Here is a 22,755-nt window from a genome sequence, read left to right as displayed (position 1 = left end):
TATATGAGATTGTCTCATAAATGCTTGAGAAATATTTCAAATTATTTCTCTCTCTCTCTCTCTCTATTATGATTTATTAGTTTCAAAGTTAAATATATTTGTGTTAAAATATTATTAGATTGGTTCACAGATCGCATGGTGTACTATTTTTATTTAAGTTTATCTCATCAACATAATATGGGAGATCCAAAACATTTTAAATAAAAAAGTCATAGATTATCAAAACTAGAATTCTAAGGCTTCAAACCACAAATGTCTAAGATGGTGATCAATTGGATAGTCAGAGCATCACCCAAAATCTCGCCAAATGAAATTTTACTTATCATTTGAAGAGCCACATAAGAAAAAAAAAAAAAATTCTAAAAGGCTCTACAAATGCAATTCTTCAACTAAGATTATCCTTCTTTCTCTTCAATCTTGAAGAGAAAGAAGACAATATTGTTTGAAAATTCGCACTTAGAAAGCTTTTTGGAGTATTCAATTTAATATTATATTAACTTTTATCTTTTTAATTCTTGAATGGAGAGACATATTATAACTGTTATTATTTTAATGGAGAAAAAAATTGATTAAAATAAATGAACTTATTTTTATTTGAAGAATTTTTTGGGAGATGATTATTATTTTTTTCTATTTGCCACGTGGGAAAGTAAATAAGTATTTGAAATGTAAAATTAGAATAGTGTTTTGGTAATGCTTTTAGTTTACTATCTTTATTAGAGGGAATTCTACAATATATCAGAAATAATACAATTAATTAATACATGCATGACATGTATAAGGGAACTTAATGTAACCACTACTTGTATGGTAATCTTTCAAAATAAATACACACATATCACAATATCACTTATTTATTGTATGACTGATAATTAATATAATATCTTTAATGTATTGCAGAATTTTTAAAATAAGTTGAATTGATATTTTTGACATGATGGCCACATACAGTTACAAAAATAAATGGGATTTTGAAAGAAATTTAAAAAAAATGGATAACAACTCAGATAATTCTGAGATTTAGAGTCTCATCTTTGACGTCTAATAGAAAAGCAATAATAGTGTTATAGCGGCAGTGAAAATTTGTCATTTAACTCAAAAAATATATTACGACTTGTCGTTTTTCTAATTCTAGTTTCGCGCTCCCTCATTTGCCGGGAAACACGAAAGAGAAAAAATTAAAAAACGAAGCCGTTCTAATTCTAGGTTTTCCATGGCTGTAAAATTTCTTGATGAATCACTCGACTGCGGCACGATTGGGCTTTAGACGAACTAATATCCGAAGACAATAAGATTGATGAGGTATTATTTGTCCTTCATTACGTTAGGGTTTGAAAGTGTTAGATTGTTAGGTCATTTTGATTAGCAAATATCAAATTCTGGATTCAATTATGAGAATCTGATAAAAGAAAAAAAAAGAAAAGAGTTTAGTTGTCATTAATGGGGCTCCAGAAAGTGCTATTTTTGCTTAATTTAATGCTGTATCCTTGATTTCTGCTTTGTTACGTAAATTATACAAGAATATCTTTGATACAGTTTTAAAAAAAAATGAGTGGTAGTGGCACATCACGTGATGAAGTTATCGCAAAGCTGATTGAGATGGGATTTGATGATTCTGATATTACAGAAGCCGTAGAAACAGTTGGTCCATCATTTAATGATGGTATTGAGTATATCTTGAATGGTTCTGTTAGGAACTCCAAGGGCAAATCTGTTAGTTGGAGTTCAAAATGCGTAACAGAAAATGGGAAAACTCTTGGAAAACGAACTTTATCTTCAGCAAATTCGCTGGGTCAAATGCGGCAGGCCAGCTTACTAGATCATTTCCAATCTGGGAACAGGCAAAAAAGAGGCAAGAGAAATGTTGGGGATGATGTACCTGTTTCTGGGTCAGTGGTGTCGCCTAGTATTGTTGAAGAACAAAAGGAATCTTATCCTGGCATGGACTGTAACCTGAAGACTGAGTCTGATTCATTGGCAGTTAGCTGCCCAAAAGAGGTGGAGATTGGGTCAGATTGGGAGGTGAAGGTTAATAGCCTGTTGAAAAAGCATTTTGGTTACTCGTCTTTGAAGAATTTTCAGAAGGAAGCCTTGTCTGCTTGGCTGGCTCACCAAGACTGTCTTATTCTTGCTGCAACAGGATCTGGTATTACCCTTGGTGTCACTGATGTCAGTATATTCCAATTGTCATTCTACTGAGTGGTCCTTTATTTAATTCTTTTGGTGTATTTCTCTTTCTGCAGGGAAGTCTCTGTGTTTTCAGATTCCGGCTCTGTTGACGGGGAAGGTTGTGGTTGTGATTTCACCCTTGATAAGCTTGATGCATGATCAGTGCTCAAAGCTGTCAAAACATGGTGTAACAGCTTGCTTTCTTGGATCTGGTCAACCTGACAACAAAGTAGAACAGAAGGCATTGAGAGGAATGTATAGCATTATTTATGTTTGCCCAGAGACAGTCATAAGGTGAGAAACTTGTAACAATTAGATAAGGCTTGGCTTCGCTATCGCTCAGTCTGCGTTGTGAAGAGGTTGTTCCCTTTTTATAAGATTGAATAAGTTTGACACATGTTTCTGCAGACTGATCAAACCACTTCAGAGGCTTGCAGAAAGTCGCGGAATAGCACTTTTTGCTATTGATGAAGTCCATTGTGTTTCTAAATGGGGCCATGATTTTCGCCCCGACTACAGGTCTGTCCTTTCTCATCTGACTATCCCTGTTCACTGCAATCTCATTAATATATATTTGACTGTTTGCTAGCTATACATAATATGGCATCATTCCCATGTATGCACATAGGCTAAGCGCTATACTATGAAGTGATAGCTGTGCGTTGTTTGCAGAAAGTCCTTGTGAGTCAATCATTGATCTTAGGACATTTTGCTATTATGCATAAGTTTTAATTTTCTGATTTTGTTATTGATTTTTTCTCCATTTACCGTTGGACATTGTTTCTTGCATTTATTGCCTGTTTAACTTTTTATGTCCACTCATTTTCCACTCAATCAAGTTCTTACATCAGATGGTTCGGCTCACCCCAATGTTTTACATATGCATTCTGGTGTTTCAGGCGATTGTCCGTGTTGCGAGAGAACTTTGGTGCTAACAATTTAAAATCTTTGAAATTCGATATACCTCTGATGGCATTGACCGCTACAGCCACAATTCAAGTTCGAGAAGACATTCTTAAATCACTCCACATGTCAAAGGGAACAAAGATTGTGCTTACGTCCTTTTTTCGGCCAAATTTAAGGTTTTCGGTGAGTTTTTCCTTATTTCAGTGTGGTTTCCAGGAAATGTTTCTAGAGATGACTTGTTTAGGTATTGCATTTGGAAGGGATATCCATTTCATGAAGGGTATTCAGAGTAATTTAAAATGGATAGGTTTCCTGTGAATGAGAGTCCAGAATATATTATTTTCCTTACTGGTATCGTTTAATCTTTGTCTAAATAGAGATTTAAGTAAATATGTTTTAGTTTTGGATATGACCATTATGACTCAATGATATTTACAGGTAAAACATAGTAAAACATCTTCACGCGCTTCTTACAAGAAGGACTTCTGCCAACTGATAGACATATACACCAAAAAGAAAAAGACTGGTGAAAAGGAAAAATCTGCTATCCCACAAGATTTAGATGATCAGTCGGATACCTCTTCTAGCAGTAGCATGTCTGAGGAGAGTAGAATTTCTCCAAATATTGGGGATGGTTACTATGATGACGAAGATGTAGGAAATTCACCAATGGGAAAAGAAATGTCAGTGGAATATTTGGAAAATGACTCTGTAGATGATTGGGATGGTACCGTTTTTCTGTTTTACCTTTAGTAGTAAAACACATACTTTAACATGTAAAGCAGAATTCTTAATAGAAACCTTGTTTAATCTCTTGACATCAATTCTCTTAATTCTAAATTCTGGTCACTTTTGTTTTTGCAGTTGCCTGTGGTGAATTTTATGGACATTCTCCTCATCGAGACAGGGATACAGGTCGGTCATTTGAGAGGACTGATTTGCTTAATAAGCCAGCAGAAAGACTAAGCATGCTGCAAGAACCTTTAGACGATGGACTAACCATCATATATGTTCCTACAAGAAAAGAGACGTTGAGCATAGCAAAATATCTTTGTGGCTTTGGCGTGAAAGCTGCTGCCTACAATGCATCGGTATGTATTGTACAGAGTGATTGCTCTGGGCCTATTCAGATGATTAACATATTTATTTCTATACAATCCATTGTATTCTCTCTTTGCCTTTCATATAATCTTTTAAGACTTAACTGAAATTTTTGACTTGATCATAGTTCCCCAAACTTTTAAATCCCACTTTATCTTGTGAGACATAAAATTAAATTTTTTTATGGGTGCCATTTCCAATATTTTTAAAAACATTATATGGGTGCACAAGATGCTGTCTAGACACCAAAACAATATACTGTGCGGATATTCATATTAGCAAGTGAAGATTTCTTGAAATTCTCATGTACTTTTCAACCTATGCTTGATAATTACTGTTTTTTATCAGTCTGATGAGCTTCTTGTCATTAGAATCACTGGTAGATCTTTGTTTCTTGCTTGCAATGCAATTAATTTGCAACTGTTAATTTTTCCCAGTTGCCAAAATCACAACTAAGGCGAGTTCATACGGAATTTCATGAAAACAAGCTAGAGGTATGGAGTTTGAGGCTTTTCAGATGATACTGAATTACTTATATTTCAGCCAGTATCACGTTTGAAATCAAACCAAATGACATTATGTTTGATATAGGTCCATTCTGGTGCGTTATTATTTGTACTACTGGTAAACATTAAATGCGCCTCAGCATCTTAAAGGTTTATTATTATATAGAGCCTAATTGAAAGAGAATGTTAACTGCATGCTTTTCTTACGGGGAGAGTCAATTTGTGGTTCTTGCTAGTACATAGGCTACTATGTTTTAGTATGATTTTTCTTTTGTTTATTTTCTTAAAATGATATAACATCCTGTGGACTTCATTCTTTAAAGAGTGATTCCATACTTTTTAATGATGAGACACCATTTTTCTTGTTTTTAGTGTTGACTAGACTGTAATTGTGAATCTACAAAAGAAGTTACTTTTAATAAACAACTTTTGCACATGGTTACATTCACCCAATATTTAGTTTAAAAAACATGAATCTGATCAAGTTCAAATTTAAATCAACCACGATATTGATAGTTTTTATTTTTATTTTATTATTATTCTTTAATACTTGAAGTTTCTTGGTTTTTCATTACTTTCTAGATCCTCATTCTATAGTATGTTTTTGTTTATGTAATTACGATAGAATAAATGTGATTTATGACACAGCAATTGTCCCCCTTCTCTCCAGGTGGTTGTTGCAACTATTGCTTTTGGAATGGGGATTGACAAGTTAAATGTTCGAAGAATCATCCATTATGGTTGGCCTCAGGTCTAGTTGTTGGATTCAAGATTGTTGCAATATTGTATTGGAATTTGTTACCATTTTTACCTTTTTAATGCATTTTTTACTTAAAATCACGGGGCTGTGAAAATTATTGCGAATGTTGTTTTTCCTCGGCATTCTGCATTCATCAATTGTTTATGATCCTAGTTTCAGAACTTGTACGGCTGTTGTTTTATCCAAATTTTTTATCACAGTATCTCATTTTTATTTCATTGGCCTTGTGAGAATACTTTTAACGTTAAGAGATGGGAATTTAGCAGAGCTTAGAAGCATATTATCAAGAAGCTGGCCGAGCTGGAAGAGATGGGCATTTAGCGGATTGTGGTAAGCCATCCTTAGCTTTGGAAAATACATTGTGGTGACAAATACGTGGAATCTGTTTGGTAATTCTCTTAAATTAGTTGCGACTAGGTGAGTGACAATATACAAAATGATTCCTTCTTCCATATTTTTGTGTCTGTGGGTGTCTTTATTTTTTATTTTCATTTTTTCACCTTGGCAATTTATATTTGTATGATTTATCTTTTGTTGCTTAGTGAACAGTGATTTTTCTTGTAAAATCCTGATTTTAAGTTGGTCAAGGTCATTCTTGTTGTTCAAAGTAAATTAATTGATTCCACTCTTTCAAGCAGTTCTATATGCAAATTTATCAAGTATGCCAACACTTTTGCCAAGTCGAAGAAGTGAAGATCAGACAAAACAGGCATATAGAATGTTATCTGATTGCTTCAGGTTTATATTATATACTTCCCTTACTACTTTTTTATTCCTTATGTTTTGATATTTATTTCATAATTTATTGTTTCGTGCAGATATGGAATGAACACTTCATGTTGTCGAGCTAAAATACTTGTAGAGTATTTTGGGGAGGATTTTAGCCATGAAAAGTGTCAACTGTATGTGAATTTCTTTTAATTTGAGTTTGCTCTTTTAGCCAATACAGCTAGCATCCCCTCACCAGCTCACTTTATGTTTTGGTTCACTAAAGACTTTCTTTTAGTTCAACATCTTGAAATAGATAATCTTCTAAATGTTATGTCGATGAGAACTCTGCTATATTGTGATTCTTTTTCTAATACTCTTAAGTGTTAACACTGAGTGACATATTTCACAAGTTCCTAATACTATGAAGCTATTGCATCTCCTAAGCAAGTTCAGGTTTCTCAATCGAGAAACTAATGATAATGGAAGCTCTTGTATGCAGGTGTGATGTTTGTGTTGATGGACCTCCTGAAATGAAGAATCTGAAAGAGGAGGCAAATATTTTAATGCAGGTTATTGCTGCCTATAATGTAAGTCGTGTGAAATTTCAATTAATTTCTAGTCATAGATTTTTCAAGTCTAGATCTATGCTTACTTCTTGTCTAAGAAATTTGATGGTCAAAGCTGTTATTGGCTTATTGCCCTTAACTTTTCCCTCTAGACTGCTTAATAGTTTGGTTGAGTTATTCCTTCTTTCCATTGGTAGCATGTCTTTCAATAACAACTACCCATAAATTTATTTTTAACAATGGAGGAGTTTAATTCTTCTATGGCTTCTCGAAATCCAAACAATCAATGGACATATCATGCTGTCTCATATGTTTAGTTTTTCTCTTTCCTTTTTAAATAATTATTAAGTGGGTCTCAAATTTCAGGAACAAAGCAATTCAATGGATGATGATGATGGCATCTACAGTGGCATTAAAAAGCAAAAATTCATGGACAGGCCAAACCTCAAGATGTTTGTCAGTAAAATAAGGGAGCAGGTAATACTTGTCTATCCATTTTCATACTGTTTAAGAGGCAACAATAGTTCTTCAATGTTATTTGATGATTATGACATGATGGCCCCACATGCAGTCACAAAAATATTTAGCAACTGATTTGCTATGGTGGCGAGGGCTTGCTCGAATAATGGAAAATAAAGGTTATATAAGAGAAGGAGATGACAGGGTATGCAGTTGAAAAAATACATACATACATGTCCGTCTTCTCTTAACTGCATGTGTTTCTTCTTCGGCCAATCTGCTCAGGTACACTGTTTCTATGCAGACACACGTTCAGATTAAATTCCTAGAACCAACGAAACGTGGACTAGAGTTTATCAAATCAGGCAAGGAGCAAAGTTTCAACGCTTATCCTGAAGCAGATATGCTGCTCGCAGCGAGCACATCTAAGTCTTATTCCACATTCTTAGACTGGGGAAAAGGCTGGGCTGATCCTGAGATTCGGCGCCAGCGCTTGCAGAGCATGGGAAGAAACAGAGGGCCACGTAAGTCGCGAAAGTTGAGAACAGGAAAGTCAAGAAAATCAACCCGAGAATCGCAAACTGCCCGTGGCAGGATAGCATCAAAGCTCTCGAAAAAGAAGTGGTGAACTTGTGTTAATGCATTATTTGTGTTTGCGTAATGTATATGAAAAACGATGAATAAGCTTTACTCTTCCACTCTCTATCCAAGCTTTGAAGAGCAGAGATTTTGTTAATGGGTGCTGGGCCTACGGTTAATTATCCATTCAATTAAAGAGTTCTGGCAAATCCTTATTGATTTTAATACATTTTTGTGCATGTAGTAACATCTCACGCTGCTGTGGCAGAAAATTTTTTTTTACTTCCCTCAAAATTTAACTTCAAGAAAACAACGTCAACGAGCGCATCTGGTGTAGTGGTATCATAGTACCCTCCCACGGTACTGACCGGGGTTCGATTCCCCGGATGCGCACTTTTAATTTAATTTCTTTCCCCGTTTTCTTTTTGAAGGATTTGCTTCTGCATCATTCTTTATTTGAGAAATATGTCGAATGAACATGAGAGCTGACACATCTGCATGTTTCTTTCCTCTCTGCAACAACTAAAATAGTTTTCACAGCCAAAAAATTGTCAGTGGGTGGGTGCTAAACTTGTGTTTATATAAATGAATGAAGGCCATCATCATTTTGCATATTAATTAATGTTGAGCTTGGGGTATACTTGATTCAATTAAACTTCTTCTCAATCATCTGCATACAGCCAGAAACTTAATGACTCTTCAATTTTTATAACATAATTTTAGTAATCGGAAGTCTATAATATTTATTGAATAATCTTTTATAACCTGAGGAAATTGTTAGATTCAAATTTCATGAAAATCACGTATTCGAAAAAAATAATCTATTCAGACATTATTATTAGAGCTCAATTTAATCTTTTACAGTAGAATTATTTAATATCAGAATTGAAGAAATTAAAAAAGAAATTAGAGTTTTAATTAATTACAGGTGGGGAGTGTCATGAGTTTTATGTTCTATTCAATAATCCAAAGTTATTCTTAATGTGGATCTTGATAGCAACAAAATTGTGGACATATTAGTAATGTGAAACTTTATATTATTAGAATATAGTGTGCTTAAAGTGTTATTTACAGTGTGTAAAATATCCCACTTTCTTTATTTCTAAAAAAAATAATTGTTTTGTCTCTTTTTATCATGTGGAAATTGCAAAGTTGAATGGTTAAATGGAATAATTCAATTATTCTTTTTTTTTTTTAATTTGACATCATTCTCAATTCCACAATTTAAACGCTGCGTTTTGCACGCAAAACTTTCGTGATTGCTGCGTCACATTGTCACTGTGCGTAAGCCTAAATATTTGTTTGCTTAACATAATGGCCAACAATTAGAACTCCGGGATCGCCAGCGTGGCAAATCCAGCGGCTTACAACCACCAAAATCGCACTCTCTTGATTGACGAAACAAATATTCACCTAGATAGCCAACGTGTCAAGAATACCAACCGTTAGATCACCAATAGCAGGTAGATAAAACTGAACTCACAACAAGACAGTCCCATTGGACAGAACTCGAACTGCACGGATCGCCAGCGTGGCGCTCTTGCTATAAAACCCCCACTGACTCCTCTCTCTCCTCCTTGCATTTCATTCAAATCAGAACTCGAAAGTCGTAAACAAACAAAATCTTTTCAGAAGAAACTCAACTTTTCCGTCGGCGGCATATTAAGACCAAATGGAGGTGACGAAGCCAACGAAAGGAGCGGGAGGAAGGAGAGGCGGCGGCGAGAGGAAGAAGATATCGAAATCAGTGAAAGCCGGTCTCCAATTCCCGGTCGGTCGTATCGCCCGGTTCCTGAAAAAGGGTCGCTATGCCCAGAGAATGGGCTCTGGGGCCCCCATTTATATGGCCGCCGTTTTAGAATATCTCGCCGCTGAGGTACTTTTGAATTTGAATCAGATCCGGCATTTACGCTTCCCTCTCAGTTTATCGTATTTTCGGTGGCTGGGTTTGGGAAATGTCATCGTTTTTTTTTTTTTTCCTTTAAACTATTTTGCGATTTTTTGACTTTTTTTTTTAAATTTAAATTTTGAATTATTTGGTTGATTTGACTGATAAGGTGTTGGAGTTGGCGGGGAACGCAGCACGTGACAATAAGAAGAACAGAATAAACCCGAGGCACGTGCTATTGGCAGTTAGAAACGACGACGAACTGGGGAAGCTTCTCCAAGGCGTGACAATAGCAAGTGGTGGTGTACTTCCAAATATCAATCCGGTCCTTCTGCCAAAGAAAACAACTTCTACATCTGAGACCCCGAAATCCCCAAAGTCCCCGAAAAAGGCTTAAAATTTACGATAATGTTGACACCAGTAACAATAGTACTAGAACTAAAGGCCTTTGATGTAATTTTTGTTCTATTTTCTTCCTTTTTCGTGTAAAGTGGCTTTAATGGAAATTTTGCCTTTTTGCTTATTTCTCTATCGTCTTCAATTATTATTTTCCCCCCTCATTTTATATTTCATTTTGTTGATCCACTAAGCTGCAATTTTCTGTCGTTCAAGAGAATTTAGACTATTACTAAAATTTCTTTAATGAGGCTTGCGTTATTGTCATACTGCTAAAAGGGCATTTTGGTCTCATAGTATGTTCTTTTTTGGTGCTATTTCTCATGAACAGGCTCCGAAGAAGGTTATTCTACGAGCTGCGTTAAAAACAAGTAAAAATAATATATAAAAAAAGGGTCAGACAGAAAGGGTTTTAGCTAGGGTTTTTGAATCAAACAAAACCAATTTCACAATTTACAAACAATAAATAAACAACCAAATTCAAGAATTAACAGCATTTTTGTCATTGAATAACTAATGAATCATTTTCTGGTAAACCCATGAGCACTCTTCGTTGTACATTATACAATCTTCACTTTATTCGCCATTTTCAATATCATTTACAAAGCATTTTTTTTTTGTTCCTCTTGCTTGTTGCGTATCTTGCTTTATAAAGATTGTCACAATGACAGTTTTAATTTTCAATTGCAGAAAATGGTTTCACGCTCTTATGGCAGAAACTCTCTGAGCCGGGTTGTGGCCATTGCTGCTGCTGGGTCGGGTCTTTTCTACGGAAGCAGCAACCCAGATTCTAGTGAGCTCTATTTTCATTTTTTTTAAAATTTTTGTATTCTGCATTTTTAACTTACGGAAGCTAGAGAACTCGAGCGGTTCTTTGCTCTAAATGATTTCTTTCTTTCAGTTTCTACACTCCAACATTTTCCTGGCTTATGTTTAAATTCAATAATGATTATTATTTTTTAATTGTAGAAACAAGGATATCACTATCAATTCCTGCAACATTGCATGAATCTGTCTTAGTGCGGCGGCAAATGTCTCAAAGCTTCACTCCGCACTCTCCATTTATTTCGTCTGATCGTTGGCAATTTGGTCGGTTCTCTCTTTGATCTTATCTTGGAATATCAACACTTATTTTTTAGGGTATTTGAACTTGACATTGCCTATTGGGTTTGAATATGTAGGAAATGTTTCTCTTGTTTCTTCTAGAGTTAATCCAGCTTCAGCAGGATCTATAAAGAAAGAATATCCTGTCACGAAAGAAGCTCCTGTGAAAGAAGAAACTACTGGAGATGTTAAAGATGGTAAGGATTCTTGTTGTAGATGTCTAGGTAGAGATACCATTGCCAATGCAGCTGCTCGGGTTTGTCCTGCTGTTGTCAATCTATCAGCTCCGCGGGGTATGTATTTGCTGTTCTTATTCATTTCTCATTCAATTTGAGCTGTTTTCTTGTTATGGGCTAGGGATTATTTTGGAATTGGCTTTTCTTTGTAGAGTTCCTTGGCATTTTATCAGGGAGAGGTATAGGTTCTGGTGCAATTGTAGATGCCGATGGTACTATTTTGACATGTGCTCATGTTGTGGTTGATTTCCATGGCTCGCGGGCTTTACCTAAAGGAAAGGTTGGTGATTTCATAATACCTGCTTGCATCCACACATCTACCTTTACTTAAATGATTGTATCAATGCCATTCCTTATTTCATGGGTCAATTTAGGTTTCAGCAATATGATACAAAGGTCTTAGAGCAACGCAATATAGTTTCTTAATATCTGTTAATATTTGTGATTGATGTGGGATGCTTCATACAAACTTGCCCTGTAAATAAAATCTTGCATTCTTGATATCAACATCAATAAATGCTTGTTAAATGATTGAGCTTATTAGTTTGTGATGAATGTACCATTTTGTGTAAATTTTTTGGTAGACAGCAACATTCTGATGAAAATTGAGAGGTACTGTCTGGCTCTAGACCTCACCTTATTAACCAAGGTATAATTGTTAGAGTAGTTAAAAAAAACAAACTGATGCCTTGCAGGATTTGTTGAATGTTATCTGTTTCCATGAGTTTTCCTAATTGAGGCATATTGTACCATTTGAACAATTCAAATGTTTGAATTCATTACCTCTAATTTGTTTTCAAATTCATTTTTGAGAGCTTTCAGTATTCTGGAGAGTACTAGTAAATTTTGAAATGTGTTATGTTTCAGGTTGATGTAACTCTGCAAGATGGTCGGACATTTGAGGGAACCGTGCTTAATGCCGATTTTCATTCTGATATTGCTATTGTAAAAATCAATTCTAAAACTCCTCTTCCGGCTGCAAAACTTGGTACTTCAAGTAAACTTTGCCCTGGAGACTGGGTGGTGGCAATGGGCTGCCCACATTCCCTTCAAAATACAGTAACAGCTGGTATTGTAAGGTATTATATGCTTATTTTGGTTCAGAATATGTTATTTGTTTTGCAGTGGGAAAAATATGGAATTTTATTTAGTAAGATAGCATTGAATTTATATCTATTATAATCTTTTTAATCACACTAATGTATCCTGATATTTTTGCTGCTTTTAATTGATAATGGGAGAATAAAACAAGTCTTATGTGTAGGGTATTAACATTGAAGACGCTGATTTTAGATGCATGTTATCTTAAGTGTGTTTTTCTTTTGGAAATTAGTTGTGTCGACCGGAAAAGCAGTGATTTGGGTCTTGGTGGAATGCGAAGAGAGTATCTGCAAACGGATTGTGCAATCAATGCGGTAATTCCCTCTTACTCTATCTGGGTTGTGCCTGTGCGCACACTTTTGTACATGTGCTCTTGGGTTATGTCTGCAAGAATACATTTGTACATGCATGTGCTTATGCCTGTGGAAAACACACTTTTACGAATATGCTGCATATATTGCTGGTAGCATTTTTGTACTGCAGAAGGAGTTGACTAGTTGCTGAGCTAGAAAATCAGTGGATATCAGCTGATTGAGTCTTTTATTTTGTGGAGGCAGCAGAGTAGCAAATTAGTAAGGTTTAATCTGTGAAAAGTTTTTGTTATTTTTATGCTTGGCCTCTCTATTTCCTTGTTTAGAAAATGGTGTATATTGTGCACTACCCTGATTGCCTAGGCTCGAATGCAAAGTGGTTTCGAAAAATACCCTTGCATGTGTCTGTGTCTGTGAACTTGTGCCCTTGTGAATAATTTTGCCACTCATGGATAAATTAGTTTTTTGCCTCTGCTTGTGTGTTATAGGGAAATTCTGGAGGGCCTCTGGTTAATATTGATGGAGAAATCGTTGGTATTAATATTATGAAAGTAGCGGCTGCGGATGGTTTGAGCTTTGCAGTACCAATTGACTCGGCAGCCAAAATTATAGAGCAGTTCAAGAAGAATGGGTATGTCTGTATGTTATGTGTCCAACTACTTATGATGGCATGTGAGTATTTAGCATTAGCCATATCCTTAATAATACATTGTTTCTCTTATATTGATTATTGGTCATGTGGTTGTTTAGTTGGATGCATGTGGAACAAAAAGTACCTTTGTTTTGGAGTACATGTAAACAAGTGGTGATTCTGTGCAGGAGAGTTGTTCGCCCTTGGCTTGGATTGAAAATGCTTGATCTGAATGATATGATTATTGCTCAGCTTAAAGAAAGAGATCCCTCATTCCCTAATGTCAAAAGTGGGGTTCTTGTACCTGTGGTATGTTTTCAATTTCACCTCTATCTCTAAATTGCATGCAAGCTGATTGCTATTTTCCTGTGTGTTGGAGGAGCTTTTGTTTATTTCGCAAATTGGAAATACATTTGAAAACAATATTCTGGTTATTGATACCTTTTACATTTGAATGAATTACACCATATGCAAAAAATAACATATGGACAGTCTTTATTCCAGTTAATAAAGGTTTTGAAGATTTGTTATGGAGGCGTATCATGTTTGGTACTTTTTTCGATGTTAAACAGGTAACCCCGGGGTCTCCTGCTCATCGTGCTGGATTCCTACCAAGTGATGTTGTTATCAAATTTGATGGGAAGCCTGTTCAAAGCATTACGGAGGTACTGGGGCACCCAATCATTTTCCTTTTGCTTTATTTATTTATTTATCTGTACCTGAGATTGATCATTATTTGATCGGACAGATCATTGAAATAATGGGAGACAGAGTTGGGGAACCTTTGAAGGTAGTCGTGCAAAGAGCAAATGATAAATTGGTGACTTTGACTGTAATCCCAGAGGAGGCCAATCCAGATATGTGAAAGTTGCTAATTCTTCAACAACACTAGCATACTATATTTCTCTACTTTGCACAGATTTGACTAACAATACAATTGTAAAATGAAATTGGAACTCTTATATAATTTTTTCACTGGATATTTTGTGGTGCTGACTCTCATGGATTCTCTGAAGCTATATCAAGTTCCTTATGAAGGCCAGTCGTGACTCATGAATGATCATATTTTTGAATTCCATAGGTCTTGTTATGCACATTCAATTAAATATAGTGATTAAAACCTCTAGCTAATTCCATATACTTGATTAATCGTCGGTACCGACTATACATACACACTCTTTAACCTCTCAAGGAAAAATACCAAAATTTTATATTCATCACCACACAAAGAGAAGGTAACTTCTCTCCATCTTCTCTTCTAAAAGGGTTCTTCAGGTTTGAGGAAATTGTAATGTTCAAGTTGATGCATCTCACCGCCTTTCATTGGATCAAACCCGCATTTATAGTAACTGCATTTACAAATCAAACAAACTTAATTGAACTTGTATAGAAGGGAAGCAGAAAGGGAGAATTCAAGCTCTCATTGAAGAATACAAGTGATTTTGAATTTACCTTCCATCCAAGCCAACAATCACAATTGTGTTGTTCTGCCTGCCAAAGCCGACTAGGTACTGCACATTTTCTGGCAATCGGAACTGAGCCATTGACCACTCTGAGCTGAAATACTTAGGCAATACACCTACAAAAACAAAGAAAGTATGTGACCACAAATGAGCTCTAGTTTTGCCAAATTTGTTTCTAATTCAGAACACAGAAACTACAAGAAGTTTACTCCCTAAACACTTTCTAAGTCCAAGATTTTAAGCAACGATGGACAGGAAAATTACCTCGGATGAATCTAAAAGATGAAATGGCTGATGAGTTTTTGCTTGAAAGATTTGGCTCAGAAGCCGAGTGCAATTTACTGGTGCCCGGTGATCCTGAATCAACCTTGAGGCCAAAGACATGTACAGTCCCTTTATCACTTGAAGCAGCTAGCCATTGTGCATTTGAAGAGAATGCCAAGCTGTATATCTCTGCTCTCTCTGCTCCTCTCCTCATCTGCATTGCATGCCAGCATTTTAAATAAATACGCAAAGTGGTTCCAGACAGAATCTTATTATACATTTAGAGCGCTTTTGGTAGAAAAATAAGGCACTTCCAAGTGAAAGTGCCTTTGGTTTCACTCAGTAAAACTAAAAATATAGCTTTCTTCCCACTGAATACTAAAAATAGAAACAAATTATAAAAAACACTTTTTAACTACAAAATAAAATCATAAAAGGTCGGAGCACTCTTTTTATAAATATACGATTAAAATTATAATATATTTTTTTATTATTTATCACTTTTAATTTTACTGTATGGTTATGGAAAAATGTTCCATGGTAAAACAACTCCAATATAACCATTACCAAAATAAATTCACGTGTTTTTTTTTTTTTTTTTTGTGTTTCTGAGAAGAACCCCGAACAATTAAAATTACCTCTTGCAATAGTGAACCATCCATGGTATTAAAAACCCGAATCAAAGTTCCCTTACTACTGGCAGTAGCCACGAATCTACCATCCAAAGTCATAGCGATACTCGCAATTCTCGAGGCATGGGCCGTTATGTACTTTGATTTCTTGGTCCCATAATCCTCAACCCTAACTTGACCCTTAAGCAACCCCGGACACGCCATCACCATGGGCCCCGCGTTCTGCGACACGTCGCACAGCCCCGTGGGATTCACTACTGTCTCAATCTGATCGACCAGCTTCAAGTCGGTGAAGTTGTACACGTAGACCTTCTGGTTCAAAACGACGACGATCCGGTCGCGCCGTAGCCTGACGTTCTTGACCTCCGACCGGAACGACAGCTCACCGAGGTAGCGGTTCTCGTGGTCGTCCCATATCATCACCTTGTTGCTCTGGTGGGGCCCGGAGTTGACTAGGCAGATGATGTTTGACCGGAAGAGCATGGACACCAGTTGGGTCCCGCCACGTGGGTTCCGGTCGAAGTCCCGGCGCATGATGGGTTTGTACGGGTCGGATAAGTAGACCCGGAAGCCCGTTTCCGTGCCCGTGGCGAAGCAGCCGTGGTCTTGGTTGAGCGCGAGGTGGTGGATGGTTATCGGGTCGGGTTGGTTCATTATGTCTCTTCGGGTCGGGTCAGGATGAGAGTGAGGGCATCAGCAAAGGGTTTTAGAGAGAGCCTAGAGAATCAATAATCTGTACGAGGGTTGTAATATTAATAATTTTTTTTGTTATTTATTAGATCATATTTGTGTGTTTTTGATTTGATTTTTTGTTTTGGGTTTGGAAAGCGAGATTGATTTCTGTAGAAAAAGATAAGAGTTGTTACAGAGATCAAATAGATTTTATTTTTCAAAATTTTATTACATGAGATAAAAAGTAAATTTATTTTTTTGGATAAGTTTAGTTGACTTAATAATGACTAAATTCAAAGAATACTCTGTGAAAATATTTATTATTTACCTTTCAAGTATCAATCAATCTAGTCTTTATTTAGTAAAGGATAAAGATTCACCAAAAATTGCTTTTGACAATGCAATTTTTTTTTTTACTTATACTCACGTCAACATATGTATATTGATAGGGATAAAATTATAGTACAATTGTGATATTATGTCATAATTATATTTAATTGTTAAATTTTTACCTATTTAAATAGACCTTATTTATTTAAGTGGATTCAACGATCGGTGCAATTATGACACAGTATCATAATTACATTGTAGCCTGATATGATAAATAAACTCGTTCATGTCAAATTAGGTTCTACTTATATAATATCCTAATCCTTAACGTAAACAAAGTAGGCGAAGAAAAAAAAAACATTAAATAATTAGCTCAATATTAGAGAATATAAATCCAATCAATCTTTACTAATAAGAGTAATTACACATTATATCCGTCTCCTTCAAGACTTTTTAAAATATATTGGCGGTGCGGGATTGGTGCCGGATTCCGACTGGCTGCCCAAAAGATCTCATCGAACTTTTATGAAAAACCCAAGTTGCCCTTATGGTTTCCGTAAGGTTTTACAACTTGAAAGTTACCGCAGTTTGTGTCGTTTACTTCATATGGTAAAATTACCAAAAGCAGTTCTCTAACAGGAACATAAACTTCTCCAAGAACTTTATCATGCCGTAAAACTTGCTTGCAACAAAGTTTACACATGAGCATCAGCCTACTCTGCTGGAGCTTAGGAGTTTTCGACGTAAAATCTCATTGGTAACCCCCCTCCCCCCAAATATTATATTTTGGCCTGAATATTTGCCTATTCGAGTTTCTTGGCTTGGATGAGAGCTGCCAAATGGAATAGAATTTTATTGTTATAATTACTAGTTACTTTCATCAAATGGGAAAATAAGTTATTAGGCCTTGGATTTTGATTAGAATTATATGAAAAAAAAAACTTAAATGGAAACGGAGTTGTATAATGGGGTTTATTGTTTGAATTTAAATAAAATTGATTTTGAAATTAGCAAGACAGTAATATATTGTTCTATGTACTGTATCTCTATATTAACAAAACTGCACCGTTTAAGTTATTTCCACCTATTTCATTCATGTAAATATTTTTTAATGAGAAATGCTAAGAGAACACTGAGAGAAACAGCAGCTTGTGCTATCGTTTCGTGTTCTCTCAGCCCCCCACTAAGAAAGCTAGTGCCCACGTGAAAAAAGACTTTAGCTTAAGTTACTTTTGTCAAAAGCTGCTGTTGGCCCCACACTCCATCACTTTTGCCAAGTGAATTCTGCTCCCACGTGAAAGTCTTTGTTCTCTCCTTGCTCATGACTAAGTAAAGCTACATTTGAGTTCTCCTTAAGCTAAAGTCTCAGCGTTGCTCCTTCACTCGGTTCACTTCTCCTTCTCCTTCGTTTTCCTTCACTTATTTGCTCATTACAAACCATTACTTCAGCTCATCCAATCAGCGAATCAGTGGCCATTTCTTCAGCTCACATTAAATTTTTAATAAAATTTATAATAATTTATTCTTAATTTAAATTTTGTTTCCACATTGAATTTTTTTATTTTAATTGTGTTCGATTTATCATTTTTTATTTAAATTGTATTCGATTTATTTTTTTATTTAAATTGTGTTCGATTTATTTATTTTATTTAAATTGTGTTTACTTGTATTTACTTGTTAGGTATCTTATTTTGCGCATAGAATTAAGGAGCAAACCCAAACAATTTATTAATGCATTGTTATAATTGTCTGTCATGTCGGCATGCCAGTATTAATTTGGTGGGTAAGTTTCTGGCCACTAAAGAGATGCATATATATGGCCATTAATATATGTAGACCAAGCACCACCCACTTCCGGCACACCTACAACAGCTCCCGATTGCATATTAACATTTAAGAACATAAATTTATCTCAAATTTGACAGAATCATTATTCATGTTGCAGGCAATTTCAGATTGTAATTAAAATCAGTCTTCATTTTATATACGATGACCAAATTAAAGCGAGCATGCTTTTGCTTTGCATCAAAACTTGAAGCAGTTCATTCATGTTCGTGGCCATATACTTAATTATAACCATCTTGCTTTTTGTTTGCAATATGTCTGGATAATGTTGGATAATGTTGGTATCGTCATCATATACTTAATTATTTCATTTTCAATCTTTATTATTATTATTATTAATATTGGGTTCCATGAGGATATTATATGCAATTTTCCATGACATAAATCAATACAATAATGGCAATAAAAAACTTATAACAATAACTTGAATCTATTTAGAGGGACAGTACAATTATATATGTCTACAAACCATACAAAATAAATAATTGTACAAATTAAAACAACTTATACATAAAACTTTAATATAAAGCATAACACAATAATCATAAACATTTTAATGAAATAGTAAATTGTCTCTGTAAATTGAATCAACAAGTTCTATTACTAAAAAATAGGGTAACACGGAAAGAAAAATCCAAAAAATAAACATATTGAAAGTCCATTTCAATTGCATGGCACAACATTAAATTGAAGAATTGACTGTACAAAAAAGATCCAACAATATATAGGTATGAAAAGGAAATTGAATCCAAACCACAAAACTAAAAGCATACTTCACTCATGTGTACAAACTACATGCTGATACTCATTTACCATCAAATATTGCAGCATCGATTATCGAAGAAGAAAACAATTCAAAGAGTGCCCCCAAGGCAAGCTCTATCAAAGTTACATATGCAACAGACATAGTATTATAGCAGAGAAACTCCAATAAACACTCATCATGATGCTTGACAAGAGAATTATTCAACAACTAACAACTACAGGGCCTAAGCTCAACTTAAACATATACTTGCATCAAAGCCAAGTCCACACTCCATATATGCTTACATAAACCATATTTTCTCAATTCTAACTGCATTTAACTTAATTTATTTTGATTTATTTATTCACTGAAAATTTATTTTGATTGTAAATTCTTATATCATCCACTAAAATGATTTAAATACTAGATACATAAATACACACATATGACGAGTGCGAAGGGTGAGAGAGAGAGAGAAGAGCTGCAGTAACAACAAGAAGTTAAGATTTGCGACCTCGAATCCAAGGCCTATTTCAGATGTCCCTAAACACTTTTAACTTATGAAAGGCGCTAATAAGTAATCTTCACATGAAGATAGGGCATAATAACAGAATTCGTGATGCATAAATTCCATTCCGAATAACACAGCAAAAAGATGAGAGATTTGATTAGAACAAACCAGTAAGCGTGCTCACAACCTTTTACAAGAGCTGTTTCCTGAAGAACTGTCTTAACCAGAAAAACTAAAAGATCAAGAGAAAGTAAAACGGCTGGAACGAAGCAAGTTGCTGCTGGAGTGAACAAAAGGAAAGGAGTTGGAGTTAATGTGGGAGTGCTGGAGAAGGAGTTGAAAATAGAAAGAAAAAGGAGTTGAAAGGGAGTGCTGGAACGCCTAGAACAGATCTGCGAAAGTGAAGAAGGAGGAAGGAGTGTTAGAACGGATCTGTTGAAAGCGAAGAAGGAAGAAGGAGTGCTGGAACGAATCTGTTGAAAGCGAAGAAGGAAGAAGGAGTGCGAGCTGGAACAGATCTGTTCAGTTGAAAGCGAAGAAGGAAGTGGAAGAAGGAGGAAAATGATTTGAAAGGGAGTACTTTTTCTTTTTCACATGGGGGACATGTATCTATTACTCACGCGGAGGGGGGAGGTGAGAGAACGAAACGGCAGCACAAGCTGCTGTTTCTCTCAGCGTTCTCTCAGGTTCCCGATGTTTAGCAGCGCTCTTTTTTAATTAATCTTAAACCAATGTGATGTCTCTCTATTTACCAAATTATAAAAAGAAAAAAAGCAACTTTGAAGTCAATTTCCTTCAGGAAAGAAAAAAAAAAGATGAAAAAAATTAACCAAACATTTTCCACACGCAAAATGCAACAGAGTAACACTTATGGCAATCAAAATCACTCTCATACAAAATGCTAACGATATTCCCCATCAACCGAACCCTCAATCTCCTCTCCATATATAAACAAATCATCACCAACACTCATTCACTCAGTAGCTGTAGCCGCCGTAGTCTCCACCTCCGTATTCGTCACCGCCGCCATAATCTCCAAAGTTCACACCATCGCCGCCGCCGCCTGCTGCTGCAAGGGTCAGCCCACCAGCTAACCCTCCCAATAATCCAGCCCCCATTCCAAGCCCTAATCCTGCCGCCATCCCTTTCTTCTTGATGCTGTTATTACTATTCTTACTATGCTGTTGTGGTGCGGCTGGTGGGGCTGCGTACGCGTATCCCGCTGGGCCCATTGCCGATCCTGGAGGCGACGGCTGATAATTCATCCCTCCCGGTCCTTGTACAGGCGCATATCCTCCAGGATGTGGTGGCGCTGGCGCTCCGGCAGCATATCCTGGAGGAGGATACCCTCCGGGGAGAGGGTATGCCTGTGGTTGCGGTGGATACCCCGGGGCCGGATATGCTAATGCCGCCTTATGAGCATCCGGCGGTGGCGGATACACATCTTTTTGCGGAGCCGGGTATGCTGTTGGATTAGCGTAACCCTGTGGCATCGGGGGTGGCGGTTGTGGTGCATATGCCATTCCAGGATTATCATTACTTTGATTAGCATTATTATTATTATTATTATTATTATTATTATTCGCGGAGGATGAGGGGCCGAATTTGTAAGAAACGTTTAGGACACCCTTGGCTCTCCCACCGGGAGTGGTTATGTTGTAGCTCATAGGTTTGTCGTCATCTCCGTTACTCCTGAGCAGCATTTCCTTGACGGGGACGAATACTTCGCCGAGATCGGAATTGCCAAAGCACCCTCCCGTGGATCTAATGCTGTAAACAATGGTGAGGTTGTTCTGCATGGCGGCAGCTTCGTCGATGTTGAACCTCATCTGATGATTCCACGTGGGTCTGACTCCGCAGTCCCTGGCAACCGAAGTTGTTTGAGATTCTCCGAAAATTGTAACCACGGCGTATACGTTCATTTTCGAGAACATGCCGGCGGTCTTGAGATCGCTAGCTGAAACGACTGTTATGTCCAGCGCCCTCGACCCCATGATTAGTGTTTTATGTTAATCACGAGGACGAGGGAGATGGAGATGGAGATAATACAGGAGGTTAGGGTTGATTTCACGAGATTTTCAGTGAATTTTTTTTTTAAATTTTTCTAAAAATTTTGAGTGAGTGAGTGAGTTTGTGGGTAATTAATTACCAGGGGGATGTGATTCGTTATTCTTAGGTTGATTAAGGAATTTACTAAGAATGAACAGACTTAAAATAGATTTAAAAGGGTTGTGATGGAGATTTGAAGTTTTAGGATACAAATATTTTTAGATTAGTTTGCTGAGACCTGAATTTCACAGGTCGGAGACAACGCGTACACGGAGTGTAATGTTTTGGCTACATGAAAAAAAAAATAATAACAAAACTAAAATGAAATGGTCTTATCTTCCGAATTCCAAGATACCATCAACAAATAAAACAGTAGATCTACGGGTTCATACTTAGACTTTAGAATTTGTTGCAATAGTTTTGTTGATCATGCCAACAAATTCAGGATGGACGGGGTAGTACTTTTGATATATTTGGATTTTAGAATTTTTCTGTCATTAGAATGACACCAATTCACAAATGACGGAACAGAACAATAGTTGATATTTCATTAAGGTTGGTTAAGGATGGCAAAAGACTTTTGGGTGGTCGAAATTTCACATACGTTGCATACTAATAGTTGAAATAAATGATAGTATTTTATTTTATTTTTTAATAATACAACAATGGAAGAAATCTAAATCAGAATGTGTGTACAACATTTCAAGTTGGGTTCACATCCATCGGTAGTGTAAATCTAATGCGTACTCGTTAAACTTCAGAGCCCCAAGCACACAACAGGGTGTGGGTGCTGAAATGGTTTTTTTTTTTTAAACAATTT

General features: G+C 36.1%; 5 protein-coding genes and 1 non-coding gene across 11 annotated transcripts; 4 read left to right on the top strand and 2 right to left on the bottom strand.

Annotated features, from left to right (window-relative positions):
* Window positions 1-1,112: 1,112 nt before the first annotated feature.
* LOC102608985 (ATP-dependent DNA helicase Q-like SIM) lies at window positions 1,113-7,914 on the top strand. Of its 5 annotated transcripts, none has more exons than XM_006472013.4 (16): window positions 1,115-1,302; window positions 1,695-2,146; window positions 2,244-2,463; window positions 2,578-2,688; window positions 3,069-3,258; window positions 3,514-3,802; window positions 3,940-4,166; window positions 4,614-4,670; window positions 5,353-5,433; window positions 5,709-5,772; window positions 6,081-6,180; window positions 6,261-6,344; window positions 6,653-6,740; window positions 7,086-7,196; window positions 7,291-7,383; window positions 7,483-7,914. In XM_006472013.4, the coding sequence occupies exons 1-16, from the start codon at window positions 1,298-1,300 to the stop codon at window positions 7,804-7,806; spliced, it is 2,496 nt and encodes an 831-aa protein (XP_006472076.2). In that variant the 5' UTR covers window positions 1,115-1,297; the 3' UTR covers window positions 7,807-7,914. The 5 variants fall into 5 exon arrangements, with proteins under 5 accessions (XP_024952811.2, XP_052298547.1, XP_006472076.2 ...); XM_052442586.1 differs by having other exon boundaries at window positions 1,537-2,146; XM_052442588.1 differs by having other exon boundaries at window positions 1,116-1,302; window positions 1,628-2,146.
* A 165-nt stretch (window positions 7,915-8,079) lies between these two features.
* On the top strand, window positions 8,080-8,150 carry TRNAG-CCC (transfer RNA glycine (anticodon CCC)). Its single transcript has one exon. It is a non-coding gene; the product is annotated as a tRNA-Gly (tRNA).
* A 1,176-nt stretch (window positions 8,151-9,326) lies between these two features.
* LOC102608696 (probable histone H2A.5) lies at window positions 9,327-10,168 on the top strand. The gene is made up of 2 exons (XM_006472011.4): window positions 9,327-9,633; window positions 9,815-10,168. The coding sequence occupies exons 1-2, from the start codon at window positions 9,430-9,432 to the stop codon at window positions 10,040-10,042; spliced, it is 432 nt and encodes a 143-aa protein (XP_006472074.2). The 5' UTR covers window positions 9,327-9,429; the 3' UTR covers window positions 10,043-10,168.
* A 26-nt stretch (window positions 10,169-10,194) lies between these two features.
* On the top strand, window positions 10,195-14,489 carry LOC102608405 (putative protease Do-like 14). 2 transcript variants are annotated; one of them, XM_025096830.2, is made up of 11 exons: window positions 10,195-10,384; window positions 10,732-10,834; window positions 11,011-11,130; window positions 11,223-11,438; window positions 11,534-11,661; window positions 12,249-12,460; window positions 12,715-12,796; window positions 13,282-13,424; window positions 13,613-13,733; window positions 13,997-14,089; window positions 14,173-14,489. In XM_025096830.2, exons 1-11 carry the CDS (start codon window positions 10,340-10,342, stop codon window positions 14,287-14,289), a joined length of 1,380 nt encoding a protein of 459 aa, XP_024952598.2. In that variant the 5' UTR covers window positions 10,195-10,339; the 3' UTR covers window positions 14,290-14,489. The 2 variants fall into 2 exon arrangements, with proteins under 2 accessions (XP_024952598.2, XP_006472073.2); XM_006472010.4 differs by lacking the exon at window positions 10,195-10,384 and adding an exon at window positions 10,406-10,572.
* Window positions 14,490-14,532: 43 nt separating this feature from the next.
* On the bottom strand, window positions 14,533-16,646 carry LOC102608108 (autophagy-related protein 18a-like). Its single transcript, XM_006472009.4, has 4 exons — window positions 15,790-16,646; window positions 15,152-15,365; window positions 14,877-15,003; window positions 14,533-14,773 (listed from the first exon to the last, which is right to left on the bottom strand). The coding sequence occupies exons 1-4, from the start codon at window positions 16,435-16,437 to the stop codon at window positions 14,683-14,685; spliced, it is 1,080 nt and encodes a 359-aa protein (XP_006472072.2). The 5' UTR covers window positions 16,438-16,646; the 3' UTR covers window positions 14,533-14,682.
* A 4,217-nt stretch (window positions 16,647-20,863) lies between these two features.
* Window positions 20,864-21,880, bottom strand: LOC112497714 (protein SRC2 homolog). Its single transcript, XM_025096912.2, has one exon. The coding sequence runs from the start codon at window positions 21,878-21,880 to the stop codon at window positions 20,864-20,866; it is 1,017 nt and encodes a 338-aa protein (XP_024952680.2).
* Window positions 21,881-22,755: the final 875 nt, after the last annotated feature.

The sequence above is a fragment of the Citrus sinensis genome, chromosome 5 (genome assembly GCF_022201045.2).
Source record: "Citrus sinensis cultivar Valencia sweet orange chromosome 5, DVS_A1.0, whole genome shotgun sequence".
In the NCBI taxonomy this organism is placed as follows: domain Eukaryota; kingdom Viridiplantae; phylum Streptophyta; class Magnoliopsida; order Sapindales; family Rutaceae; genus Citrus; species Citrus sinensis.
The sequence above is the reverse complement of the archived record's forward strand: the minus strand, read 5'-3'. Positions and strand labels throughout refer to the sequence as shown.